General features: G+C 67.1%; 2 protein-coding genes across 2 annotated transcripts; one reads left to right on the top strand and one right to left on the bottom strand.

Moving 5' to 3' along the window:
• The first annotated feature begins 284 nt into the window (after positions 1-284).
• On the top strand, positions 285-3153 carry CIB1 (calcium and integrin binding 1). Its single transcript, XM_034066218.1, has 7 exons — positions 285-648; positions 729-763; positions 1271-1373; positions 1666-1819; positions 2051-2169; positions 2240-2328; positions 2556-3153. Exons 1-7 carry the CDS (start codon positions 598-600, stop codon positions 2575-2577), a joined length of 573 nt encoding a protein of 190 aa, XP_033922109.1. The 5' UTR covers positions 285-597; the 3' UTR covers positions 2578-3153.
• A 1955-nt stretch (positions 3154-5108) lies between these two features.
• Positions 5109-12770, bottom strand: SEMA4B (semaphorin 4B). The gene is made up of 15 exons (XM_034066428.1): positions 12697-12770; positions 12254-12436; positions 9669-9829; positions 9319-9381; positions 9143-9241; positions 8708-8819; positions 8469-8585; positions 8245-8402; positions 7656-7837; positions 7432-7582; positions 7139-7349; positions 6949-7064; positions 6661-6824; positions 6447-6541; positions 5109-6342 (listed from the first exon to the last, which is right to left on the bottom strand). The coding sequence occupies exons 2-15, from the start codon at positions 12354-12356 to the stop codon at positions 5579-5581; spliced, it is 2496 nt and encodes an 831-aa protein (XP_033922319.1). The 5' UTR covers positions 12357-12436; positions 12697-12770; the 3' UTR covers positions 5109-5578.
• Positions 12771-13182: the final 412 nt, after the last annotated feature.

Below are 13182 nucleotides of genomic sequence, written 5' to 3' on the forward strand. Positions count from 1 at the left end.
GAGCAGCGCCGGCTCCGTGAGCGCCTGCGGCAGGCGCCGCTCCGGCTCCGGCAGCAGCAGGACGTGTCCGCGCTCCAGAGGACTGGCGTTGATGGCCACGAGCAGCGGGTCGGGGCCGGTTCCCCGCAGCCGGAGCAGGACCTCCCCCCGCCGCAGCCGGGTGAAGTTGAAGGCTCCGGGGTCGAAGGGCTGGCGCAGGCTGTGCACCGGCTGCGGCGGGCGCCGCTCCGCGCTGCGCTGCACGTTCAGCTGCGCCACCAGCCGCATGGCACCGGGCAGGACACGGGTGGGCAGCGGGCCCAGCCGGTACCGGAAGAAGCCGCGCTCCATCCTGTCGGTCCAGCCGTCCAGCAGGGCCCGGTCGAAGCGGGACAGAGCGGAGTCGGAGTCGGGGTCAGAGTCCCACCCGGCCGCCTGCGGCACGAAGTCCTCCTCCCCGTACACGAACTCCTCGGGCTCCGGTTCTCCGGGACACGGCTCCGCATCCTCCGCCGCCATCGCGGCCGGGGCACGGGCGGGGCTTTAGGATGCACTGGGGCGGTGCTTGAGGCCACGGCAACGGCACTGACGGGAGCGGCGGAAGCGGCGCCGGCCGCCATGGGGGGCTCGGCCAGCCTGCTGCCGAGGGAGGCGCTGCGCGAGTACCAGGTACCGGTACCGGCACCGGGGCGGACGGAGCCCCGGGCACAGCCCCCCCCGGGCACCGCTGACCCCCGCTCTCCCCGCAGGAGCTGACGTTCCTGAGCAAGCAGGAGATCCTGCTGTGAGTAACCGACGGGGAGCGGGACCGGGGGCTTGGGGCTGTCCTGGGGCTGCCTCCCGACGAGCGGCCCCTCGACGGCCCACGGGAGCCGGGGCCCGGCTGGGCCTCTCCTCCCCAGCCCGGCTTCATGGGGCGAAGGTCGGGCTGGTGCCACCCTGCGGAGCGGGGCGCTGGCCGTGGCCCGTGAGAGGTTGTTTCCTTCCTGGAAGCCCTGGGTGGGCAGGCACCGGGGCCGCCCCTCCGGTGCCAGGAGCCGGGCTGGAGCCGGGGCTGCTGCGGGACCCCCTCGCCCCGCTGCGGTGCCAGGAGCCGGGCTGGAGCCGGCGCTGCTGCGGGACCCCCCCGGCCGGCTCCTGCCCACCCCGCTCCGCACCGCTGGCAGCGGCTGTGGGAAACGGGCTGTCAGCCACCGTGCAGCGCTGGGAACCGCTGCCCGTGCTGCCCGCGCTGCCCGTGCCCAGAGGGCTGCCTCCTGCCACAGAGCAGCTCTTGTTCTTGCTCTTCAAGTGCCTACAAGAGGTTCAGTGAACTGCTGCCAAAGGAGGACAGGCAGAATGCCTGCACCGCGCGCGTTCCCAAGAGCCGCATCCTGACGCTGCCGGAGCTGCGGGTATGGTGCTGAGCAGGCAGCGAGCGGGGCCGGGCGGGTTGGGGCACGGCCCTGTTTACCCATCGCAGTGCCGGGCGCTGCCCTGGACGTGCTGCTCCAGCAGGCACCGGGAGCTGCTCCCTTGCTGTGCCAACACCCAACTTCCTCATCCCGCCATGCCATGGAGGAGCCTGGCGATCCCTGTGGCGCGGGGCTGCTCCGGAGGGGCACAGTGGGGCTGGCATTAACCTGTGGCCGGTGTCTGCCATGCTGGAACCAGCCCGGCCCTGCCCTGAGCTGTCCCATGTTGCAGGCAAACCCTTTCCAGCACCGGATCTGCCATGTGTTCTCCACCTCGGATGACGGTGATGACAGCATGTCCTTTGAGGACTTCCTCGATATGCTGAGCGCCTTCAGCGACTCTGCCACCTCAGACATCAAATCCCATTACGCCTTCCGCATCTTCGGTGAGGCTGGGGTGGGTGCTGGGTTGTGGGGTCCGCACACTTCATGATGGGGGTCAGGATGAATCCCAGAGGGCTCTAGAATCTCCTGTTGGAGCTGCTGGTTTGGTGCGATGCTGTGCACCAAGAGAGGTGCAGTGTGGAGCCTCCGGTGTCCTCCGGCTGCCAGGCCCTTTCCTCACAGCTCTGGGGTTGCTGTGGCCCTGACAAAACATAACCTTCCTCTCCCTAAAGACTTCGATGACGATGGGACTCTGGACAGAGAGGACCTGGAGAAGCTGGTGACCTGTCTGACGGGACAGGGTGAGGAGTCCCGGCTGAGCAGCGCAGAGATGGAGCAGCTCATCCAGAACGTGAGGACCATGGGGCAGGGCATGAGCCACTGCATGGTCCCAGCTGCAGAGCTCACCACTCACCTTTCAGATCCTGGAGGAGTCTGACATCGACAAGGATGGCACCATCAACATCTCCGAGTTCCAGCACGTTGTCTCCCGCTCCCCGGACTTCACCAGGTACAGTCTGCAGCAGTACAGCTCATTCTGGGGGTTCACCCACCCCATCACTCTGCTGGTGTTGGGGCAGAGCTCTCGGTGGCTGCAGGACAAGGCCACCCTGCAGAGTCTCCCATAGCAGCAGAGCTGCATCCCGTGCAGGGTGATGCTGTTCCTCACAGCACTGGGTGCTCACAAACTGCCTGTGCCCCAAGGAGGAGGTGCAGAACCTGTCCCGTCTCTTGCAGCTCCTTCAAGATCGTCCTGTGAGCACCTGCGGCTCCAGAACTGCTCCTCCTGCTCCAGCAGCTCCAGATGTTTCCTCTTCCAGCAGCCCCGTGGCTCATTGCAGCACCCACAGTGCCTTAGGCAGGACACCCTCCTGCTCCTTTCAGAGGTGGCTCTGGAAGCTGCTGCCTTCCCTGCAGCCCCTCTGCTCTCCCAGGGTAGAGTTTTAACTCCTTGTGCACACCAAGGGCAGCTTGTTGGGGTGCTCCTGGCCGGGGCCCCCTCTCTGCCCTCAGCACCGATTCGTGCCTTCAGCAGCAGGCAGCAGCTGCCCTCCCCTCCCCAAGCCCTGCCCAGGACATGGAGCCATTCAAGCAACAACCCACACACGGAGGTGTTTCTCCAAGCAATAACCCTGAGCAGTGACCGAGGGGCGCTGGGGATGTGCTGTCCTGCAGCAGAGCTGTGCCACTCATTGCTGCACAGAGCACACAGCCCCTTGGCACTGACCACACTGCTCCCCTTTCCTTCCCTGCCCCTCCTCTGCCTCAGCAGCCCCACAGCCCCGGCCTCTTCCTCTGTGCTGCAGGACACAAATAAAGGGCTCTGGTTTCAGGCTCTGCTCTGTGCTGCCTTTGTCTGCGGGGGCTGCTCCGGAGCACTGTGGGATGGTGCCATGTGGGTGCTGGGGACACAGCCTCCTGCCAGGCCCCTGTGCCAGCTCCAGGTCCCACGTCCTGCTGCTGACAGCCCTTTCCGCAGCCACCTCCCTCCCCAGCCCAGGGCTGGTTCTCAGCAGCACAAAGAGCACAAAGGGAAATCCAGGGCAGGCGAGCAGCCACCTCTGCTGCAGGCAGCGCCGGGGCCTTTGTGTCTGTTCATCCATCAGCTTGGCCTGGGCTGCTGCCAGCCCCTGCCTGCGCTTCCAACCACCCTGCCTGTGCTTCCAACCACCCTGCCTGTGCTGCCTGTGCTTCCAACCACCCTGCGGGCGCTTCCAACCACCCTGCCTGTGCTTCCAACCACCCTGCCTGTGCTTCCAACCACCCTGCCTGTGCTTCCAACCACCCTGCCTGTGCTTCCAACCCCTGCCTGCACTGCCTGCGCTTCCAACCACCCTGCCTGTGCTTCCAGCCACCCTGCCTGCGCTGCCTGTGCTTCCAGCGGTTCAGTCATGGTCCTGTCTTTCCTGGGAGCAAAGAATCAGAAAACCACAGAGGAGTTTGGTCTGAAGGGACCTTAAAGCTTCCAACCCCTGCCACAGGCAGGGACCCCTTCCCCTGGAGCAGCTGCTCCAAGCCCCTGTGTCCAACCTGGCCTTGAGCACTGCCAGGGATGGGGCAGCCACAGCTTCTCTGGGCACCCTGTGCCAGCGCCTCAGCACCCTCACAGGGAACAGCTTCTGCCTCAGAGCTCAGCTCAGTCTCCCCTCTCTTGGGCAGGTTCAAGCCATTCCCCTTGGCCTGTCCCTACATCCCTTGTCCCAAGCCCCTCTCCAGGTTTCCTGCAGCCCCTTTAGGCACTGGAGCTGCTCTCAGGTCTCCCCTTCTCTTGTCCAGGCTGCCCCAGCCCAGCTCTCTCAGCCTGGCTCCAGAGCAGAGCTGCTCCAGCCCTCGCAGCAGCTCCATGGCCTCGCTCCAACAGCTCCACATCCTTGTGCTGCTGCCCCAGAGCTGGGTCAGGGCTGCAGGTTTAGGGCTGCTGCCTGTGCCTGGCTCTGTCTCACGGCACAGCCGTTTCTCACGCACCAGCTCCTTGTTCCTGGCCCTTCCAGCTCAGTGCCCGCGGTGCTGATGGTATCTGCAGCCCTGGGGGCCGTGTCTGCTGGCACCAAACCAGCCAATGCCTCCGGTGGCTTTTTTGATGTCCCAGAACAGGCTGGGCAGGAAGCCGGGTGTGCTGGTCCAGCTGGGAGGGCAGTGCTGGCCCTGGGGGGGTTCCTGCCTCGACACGCTGCTCCCCCCCCACCCTGTGCTACCCCAGCATGAGGGTGTGTGAGGGCTCACTGCTGGTGCCACAGCACCAGTCCCAGGCATCAGCCCTCACAGAGCCACATCCCACTGGCAAAGCAGCTGGGGTCTGCCTGCAACTGTGCGGACAGGGACAAGGACACAGCCATGCTCCTGCCAGAGGCTGCCCCACTCCCAGCACGGCAGCACCCGTTCACCTCAAGCCTTCCTCCACTTCTTGCTGTGCTGGGACAGCATCACCCATTGCTCTGCAGCTCTGTCCCACCAGACCTTCCACAGCCTCCTTGCCACAGCACAGCCCCAGAACTGAGCATTGCTGTGATGCACAGCACCCAACAGTGGGGTCACAGGGACCCTCCTGCACCAGCCCTGGCAGCATCACTGCAATGACATGCAGCTGCATCCCTGCAGAGCCCCACACACAGCCAAGCACATGGGAACGTCACAGACCAGACCTGAGCAACAGCACATCCCTCCTGTCCTGTCCATCTGTCCGTCCCTCTCGGTGTGAGGAGCAGCCGGCCAGGGGCAGGCTTCCCCCATCAGCTATGGGATCTGGACCCGGTCCCCCCGCAGCCGGTGCCGCAGCAGCAGCACACGGGGTCCAAAGGAGACACCTGACTTTATATAAAAACCACAGACGTTTCTGCACACACACATGGGCACAGGCAGCCCCTGCCCGGACACGAGTCACATTTCCAACGCATTGAAACCAAACCAAGCACAGACACACAGCACATGCCCAGTCCTGCGCCGGCACATCACAGTGAGGCAGGGCGTGAGGGGCCGTGGCCGCCCCTCCTGCCCTCTGCATAGAGGGCTCCACAGAGCCGGGGCCATGCACCGTGTCCATCCCCACTGCAGGGATCATGCCGCAGGCCCTGAAGGCACGAGGTGCCCCTGGCTCCGGAGCCACAGCAGCACAGGTGATGCCCAGGAGCTCCATGGCAGCTGAGCCCCACACAGGAGCGGGGCCGGGCTCCGGGCATGCACACACAGACAAACGGACCCGCTGTGGTCCGCACGGCTCAGCAGAGCAGGGGGGGTCAGGCTCGGGCCTGGCTCCTGTCCTCTCACACCACCGAGTCCTGGATCTCGGAGCCCAGGCGCACCCGGGGTCTTTGGCAGGCGGGAGACACCTCCACGAAGCTGTCTCGGACATGGAGGGGTCTCTTCTCCGACTCGGAGAAGGGGCGTTGGGGGCCGGGGGGGTCGTGCACGGGGGTGCTCACGATGTAGTTGTCCTGCAGGGCCTGGTAGCCCTTGTGCTCGGGCGCTGCGCTGGGCAGGCTGCTGCCGTTCAGGGGCAGGCTCTCCACCGGCTTGCGGGGCTGCTTCTGGGGCCGGCCGGGGTCGCCAGGCTCCAGCAAGGCTTTCATGCCGTCCCGGTGCCGGTGCAGGACGAACAGGGCCAGGACGAGGACGGCGGCGGCGAAGAGCACACACATCACCAGGAACTCGGTCCAGTAGGTCTTGCCGTCCAGCCGAGCCGCGGTGCTGCCCACAGCCGACGTGCTGCGTGATGTACTGACGGTGTCCATGGCGTCCCGGCCGGCGGCTGCCTTCCTGCCGGGCTCGGGCAGCTCCTGCAGGCTCACGCAGTAACTGGCCATCAGCTTGCGGAACCCTTCCTCCAGCGACCAGCACTCGTAGGTGCCGGCGCGCTCGGGGCTGCCCACCAGGATGAGAGCCCCGTCGGGCAGCACCAGGTAGGAGGCGTTGACGGGAGCCCCGTGGTGCAGCCAGCGCCGGGAGGCCAGGTTGGAGAGCAGCTGGCACGGCAGCGGCCGCACCGCGTTGGGAGGCAGCAGCACCCGCTGGCATGGGGCACCTGAGGCTGCAGGGACACAAACCATGGACACGGCAGTGAGCGGATGGGGATACAGTGATGGGAGCACTGGGACAGACTGGGCTGGCAGCAGCCATGGGGCAGGAGCTCACCTGGCGACAGGAGGATGCGGGGACGCGGCTGGGAGGTGCTGGGCATTGAGCAGAGCCGTTCTGTGTCAGCATCCTCGATGTCCTGTGCCCAGAGACTGCAGAGACAGAGGGGTCAGGGCAGTGGGTGCTGTGGGGTGCTGTGGGGTGCTGCAGGGGGCTGCAGGTGCTGCAGGTGCTGCAGGGGGCTGCAGGGTGCAAGGGAGGCAGCACTTACTGGGGGTGCACCGGGGGGTGCATGGTGACCCTGCGGCAGGCACCCTGGCTCCAGGCACAGAAAGGGTCCCGCGCCAGCACACACTCCCCACAGCTGCGGTACAGGCTGCAGTTGGCAAAGGGCACCTGAGCCACTGCCGTGTAGGTGGCTGCGTACACCAGGCCCTAAGGAAGGGAAACAGTGGGGTCAGAGGGAACCATACAGAGGGGGTGCCCCTGCAGACCCCAGCCCATGAACAGGGGCTGCCCCACAGCATCCACCCCCAGCATGCCCGTGCCCAGCTCCTGCCTGCTCCTGGTCCAGCAGCAGCTGGAGAACCGGCTGTCCGGCAGGGAAGAGGCGGATCTCCTCGATGATGTGCACCCCATGGTTCACACGCACGGCCTTGTGCAAGCGCCCGTCATCTGCACAGAGAAGGATGGTGCTGAGCAGGAACAGTCGCACCCACAGCACTGCCCCTGCCCGCAGCAGCACCCACCGGTGCCCAGGAAGAGGATGTCGTAGGTGCCATGCAGGCCCTGCGTGCGGTGCACACTGATCTGCTGGTAGCGCAGGCGGCTCTGCAGCAGCAGCGGTTGGCTGCGCACCGCACTGTCCATCAGGAAGTGGTCCTTGATGAAGTTCAGCACCCGGTCTGGCATTTGGAGCGAGGAGTTGATCTTGAGGTGCCGCGTGTGGCTGGTGATGCACTGCAGAGAGAACAGGGCTCAGCTGGGGTGCAAGGGGCTGCCCCACATCCTGCACCAGGGCAGGCTCTGCAGAGGCACTCACCGTGCCCGGCCGCGGCTCCGGCACGGGGCCGGTGTCCGTGTACCACTGCTGCGTCTCACGGTTCACCTCCTTGTAGAGCCCCCCGAAGGCTCTCTGCACACTGCGCATGGGGAAGGCGCACACGGCCGAGCTGCCCAGGCCACCCTTGTTCCTGCGGGGGGAGGCAGGGGTCAGCACCCCGGTTCTGCTGAGCCCCCCACCCCACGGCCCTGCTCACTGCTCACCACTGCGAGGTGAAGACCCCATAGAACAGCGTCTCCCTCCAGCGCAGCTCGGCCGGGGTGAGCACAGACATGTCCTGCAGCACGTTGAAGGGGAAGCCGTCCTCGGGGTGCGAGCAGAGCAGCTGTGCCTTCAGGAACGTGGTCCAGCGCCGCTGCAGGACACGCTCCCCACCCTGGTCCCCCTGCATGGCACAGTGGGTCAGGGCATGGTGACCCCATGGGCTGGGCCAGCACAGCAGGGTCTGTGTCCATCCACGCAGCAGTGCCAGGGCACCGGCAGAGCAGCCCCAGTGCAGGGAGGCACCAGTGGGCAGGCTCTGATGCACCCAGGGGAAAGGAAACACCACCCAAGGGTCTTGTGTCCCCTGGAGCGAGGGGCAGAGGAGATGGGAAAGGGTCACTGACACCAAAGATGCTGGTGGGAGCAGCAGGCGTGAGCCTCAGCCTTGGGCTGGGTGATCTGAAGCCATAACTGCCTCAGAGGGGTCTCCCATGGGCGCTGGGTGTCCAGGAGCCAGAGGACAGGGATACACAGGGTGGTCCCACATCCCCACACACCCCATTAGTGACCCCGCTGCCCCGTGCCCACCTTGCACACACGCGCTATGCGGGACACGATGGTGTTCTCGAAGTAGTCGAACTCCTTGCCGGTCTCGCTGAAGAAGAAGTACACCTTGTCGTCGTCACCCTCGGGGTTGCCAGCAGGGAGGCTCTCCCGCAGGTAGGCTGAGCCCACGAACACCGGGTCTGGGGACACAGGCACCCTCAGCACTGACCCACAGCCCAGGGCACAGACCCCGGCCCGGCTCTCACCCTGCAGCCAGTTGAGGGAGTTCTCAGTCTTGAGGGCGATGCGGCTCTCCTGGCTGCGGTAGATGGTGGGCTCGTTGCCCTGGAAGTTGCTGACAGTCCCAGCATAGAGCTCACCGTCTGCCAAGGAGACGCTCCCGCTGGGACCGGCACGTGCCACCAGCACAGCCCTGCTCGGCCAGGGCCGTGCTCAGCCGGTTCCGCAGGGCCCTGCCGGCAGCACCAGGGGCCGGTGGCCTTACCGACCATGACGGCTGTGGAGCGGTACTCGGGGTCGAAGGGGCAGCGTCCCTTCCCATCCTCCAGCAGCACCTTCCCCGACGCATCCCGCTCCAGGCTGAAGTGCTGCACGTTCTGCAATGGGAGGGGGCAGTGAGCGGCAGGGCTGGGGTCCCGCAGCAGTACTGGGGTCCTGCAGTAGTGCTGGGGTCCCGCAGCACTGCTGGGGTCCCATGGCAGTACTGGGGTCCCGCAGCACTGCTGGGGTCCCATGGCAGTACTGGGGTCCCGCAGCAGTACTGGGGTCCCGCAGCAGTGCTGGGGTCCCACAGCAGGGCTGGGGTCCCACGGCAGTGCTGGGGTCCTGCAGCAGTGCTGGGGTCCTGCAGTAGTACTGGGGTCCCGCAGCAGTACTGGGGTCCCGCAGCAGGGACCCCCCCACCCACCCCCGTGCTCACAATGTAGGCGCAGGCCGGGCTGAAGGCGCAGGTCCCGCACGTGTACAGGTGGGTGCTGTTCAGCCGCAGCAGCATCTTGATGTAGTTGTGACAGTCCCTCTGCATGGGAGAGCAGCAGGCTCAGCCACACATGCCCCATGGCACGTGCCATGGCACAGGCACCCAGCACAGCTCACCTGCGGGTCCTTGCCTTTGAACACACACTGCCTCTTCTTCTCCTCATCGGCGCCCCATGGCAGCTGTGGGGAGGGGACAGACACCGTGAGCCCCCCACACTGCCTGGTCCCCACGCACCCTGTCCCCAGGCTGGCAGAGCTCATTCCCACCATCAGTGTCCTCCCCACCCCAGTGAGGCAGCCACCGACTGGGGCCAAGCACCCCAATGACCACAGTGGCTGCTCCACACCAGCCCAAGCAGCTTCTGGATGTGCAGCAGCTTGCACAGACCCTGAACGCAGCCAGCGAGGGGACCCTTGCACTGAGATGTCCCTTCCCGAGGTCCCACAGAGCTCAGCCCCATCCTCACCCTGCGCACCAGTGGCCCAGGCTGGAAGTGACTGGTGTTGATGGCCACAAGCACCTCGCGAGCCCCCACATAGAGGGTGCTGCCGTCGGGGCTGAGCAGCAGGGCTGTGTAGTTGGTCACACCGGGCACCTCGAACCGCTGCACAATGCGCTCCTCCGAGTCTGCAGAGAGACACCAGCATCAGCACAGCCCCCGGCGCTCAGCACCAGACCTGGGGACCCCGAGTACTGCTCCTGTCCTGACCCTCTGCTTGGCACAGCTGCCAGGGCTGGACTGGCTCTCCAGGCACACACAGCACCGCAGTGACTGTGCATGGCCATGACAGCACCTGAGGGCACCCAGAGCCACTGCCTGGTCCCGGCCCCAGCACCCGCTGTAGCAGCCCTGCCTGCACCCAGCACCACAGCCAGGGCCACGCTTGTCCCATCACACACAACCCTGGGTGACACAAACACCCCAGCCTGGCCCCACAAGTGCCCCAGCTCGTGGCACGGAGGGACAGGCACCGGCACCGGCACCGGGACCTCGCACCCGCACACAGGTGGCTCCTGCAGCTGAGTCACATAGTGCCCATCCCGTGTGGGTGGCCTGGCCCCGGAAGCCCTTCCTCTGCTCCGGTCTCCTGCTCTCCTCTCCTCTGCTCTCCTGTAGCTGCTCTGAATCAGACGGGCCCGGCTGTGTCACCGGGACCTGTCAGCCTGAGTCACACTGACAACACCCTTACTGCTGACACCCCTGTGCCCTGGGGACACCCCGACCTTCCCCGACCCCCTGCCTGCTCCGGGGGCAGCCCCAGGGCTCCCATGAGCCCTTCCTCTGCACAAGCCAGCCCAAGGACTTGAGGTGCTGTGGGGCCAGCGGTGCTGTGGGGCCAGCGGTGCTGCGGTGCCAGTGGTGCTGTGGGGCCAGCAGTGCTGTGGGGCAGGGCCCTGCTCCTCTCCCATCCCCAGTCACTCCCCAGGTCCTGGTTACCAGTGCATGGGGCAGCATCTTCCCCATCCTCAGGGACCCATCATGAGCCCCAGCTCTCCTGCAGCAGCACAGAATGATGCTGACCCCCAGGGCACCATCCCACAAGGGGTCCTGCATCCCAGCTGCGGGGTAATGTTGGCCAACGTGGGCACAGCCCAGTGCAGGCGGCAGAGGGGCAGCGGGGGCCCCTGCACCCCACACTGCCATCCCAACCCGGGGAGCTGCAGGAGCCTGTGCCGGCTGCCAGAGGACCTGTTAGGACAAGACCTGCTTCTTCCAGACAAACCTGCTGGAGGCACATCCAGAGCTTCCAGGGGAGCAGCTCCCAGCTCCTCCCTCCAAACTGCAACCCCAACACGGCCATGGCCCCCAGGAGCCAGCACCGGGCACACGCAGCCACCGGCAGAGAGCCGGGCACGTGCCCCCCGCATGGCCCCACATGGCAGAGCTGGGATCCACACTGGGACCCCAGGAACAGCCCCTGAGCCCCACAGCCACAGCAGCCTCCGCAGCTGGGCAGAGCTGAGCCAGAACCGGTCTGTGCAGGCAGGACCGGGCAGCGCGGCGTGGCACGGCATGGCACGGCGCCGAGCGGGGCCATCCCATCCAGCTCAGCGGGTCCCACATCTGGTGCCACCACAGCCGTGGCTGCCGGTCACGGGAGCATGTGGCAGGGCCACGTCCCCGCTGGTGAACCACAGCACATGGAGCCAGGGAGTGCTCCCAGCTGCCCGCATCCCGCTGCCAGCGCGGCCCAAACCACGGCACCCTCCCAGGCTGCCCCACAGCCGGATTTAGCCACCTTCTGGCAGCGCGGCTGCCACAGGCACACATGGGCGGTCCCCACTGTGCCACAGCCCCAGCATTGGGCCCAGCAGCTGCTGGTGCCGACCCCAAGCTGCCCATGGACGTGTCCTGCTGCTCACCCACCCTCCACCAGCCCCATGGAGCTCTGCAGAGGGGTCTGTCTGCAGGACGATACTCCTGACAAGGAGCTCTGCCTGCCCCGACAGCCCCTGCCTGCCCCAGTGCAGCCCCAGGCCCTGCCAGAACCATGCTGCTGGTGGGGCTGCAGCAGGTCCTGCAACAGCCTGCAGCCAGACACAGCAAGAGCCCCAGCGACACACGGGGAGGGGAGGGCACCCACAGCCCCACAGCTGCCCATGAAACAAGGACAAAACCACACACGAAGCAGGCAGAACCCCCGTGCCTGGCTCACCTCATCCTGTGCTCACACAGGATGTGGGGAGAGGAGCACCCCTGGGTGTCCCAGACCCATGCAGGGTCCCGATGCAGACCTGCACGCACCCCTGCTCCCACCTGCAACACACACAGCCCCGCAGCTCTGCCCCATTCAAGCAGCCTGACCCCAGCTGTGGCTGCTGCATCCCACTGCCGGGACCCCTCTGCCACGGCCGTGCCCCCCATGGGCCCCAGCATCCTGGGCAGGCTGGGAGGCTGTTGTGCAGCCTCAGCACCGACGGCTCCTCCACGCTGCTGCCCCGTCCGCGGCGTGCGGAGCCCCGGGGCTGGGTGGGATGCTCGGTAACCGAGGGAGACAGAGCCCCGCGAGAGGCTCCCGCGATGGACACCCTCGAGAGACGGACACTCACCGTAGGGCAGACTGACCCGGGGGACAGGCTCCTGCGCCGCCGAGAGCACCAACGCCGCCAGCACCGAGTGCGCCAGGACCGGCAGCACCGGCAGCGCCGCCATCCCGGGCGGGGCCCAGGCGAACCGAACCGAACCGAACCGGGCCTCCGCCGCCTCCGCCAAGCCGCCCGGACGCTGCTGACCTGCGGAGAGAGCCTGGCTCAGCGGCGGGGCTCGGCTCAGCTCGGCCCGGCCCCGCCGCCCGCCCGGCGCCGCCCTCGCCAGCCCCGGCCCCGGGGCTGCCCGTCCGCCCCCCCAGGCACCGGGGCGGGGCGGCAGAACACGGACACAGCCTCATCGTACCGACCCCAGCCCCTCCGTACCGATCCCAGCCCCGCCGTACCGATCCCAGCCCCTCCGTACCGACCCCAGCCCCTCCGTACCGACCCTAGCCCCACCGTACCGAGCCGTACCAACCCCACCGGGCCAGGCTGCCCAGAGCCGGGCCAGCCGCCCGGTACCGACCCAGGCTGCACCCGTGCGGAGAGAGCAGCTCGGAAGAGGAGGCGGCCGCTTCCCCACCAGGACCGCCCCCTCCCCGCCCCGCCCCGCCCCGGCAGCCCCGGGGGTCTCCCGGTGCTGCGAGCACCCCGGTACCGTGCCCTGCCCCTCCCGGGCACCCCGGTCCTGGTGCCGGGGGCTGCTGTGTCCCCTGCACCGGCGGCGGGTACCGGCACAGGGACGGGGGAGTCCGTGCACCGACAGCTCCCTCCCTGCAGCCGGGAACCCGAGCGGCCTGGGATGCTGGGGTCGGTCTGTCTGTCCGAGGGGTCTGTCTGTCCCGGAGACAGCTCACCCCGAGGCTGCAGCCAGAGCCGGTGCCTGGGGCTGCTGCTGCTCCCTCAGGCCTCAGCTCCAGCTCTGCTCCATCTCCTCTCTCCGGAGGCTT

The sequence above is a fragment of the Melopsittacus undulatus genome, chromosome 9, assembly GCF_012275295.1.
Source record: "Melopsittacus undulatus isolate bMelUnd1 chromosome 9, bMelUnd1.mat.Z, whole genome shotgun sequence".
In the NCBI taxonomy this organism is placed as follows: domain Eukaryota; kingdom Metazoa; phylum Chordata; class Aves; order Psittaciformes; family Psittaculidae; genus Melopsittacus; species Melopsittacus undulatus.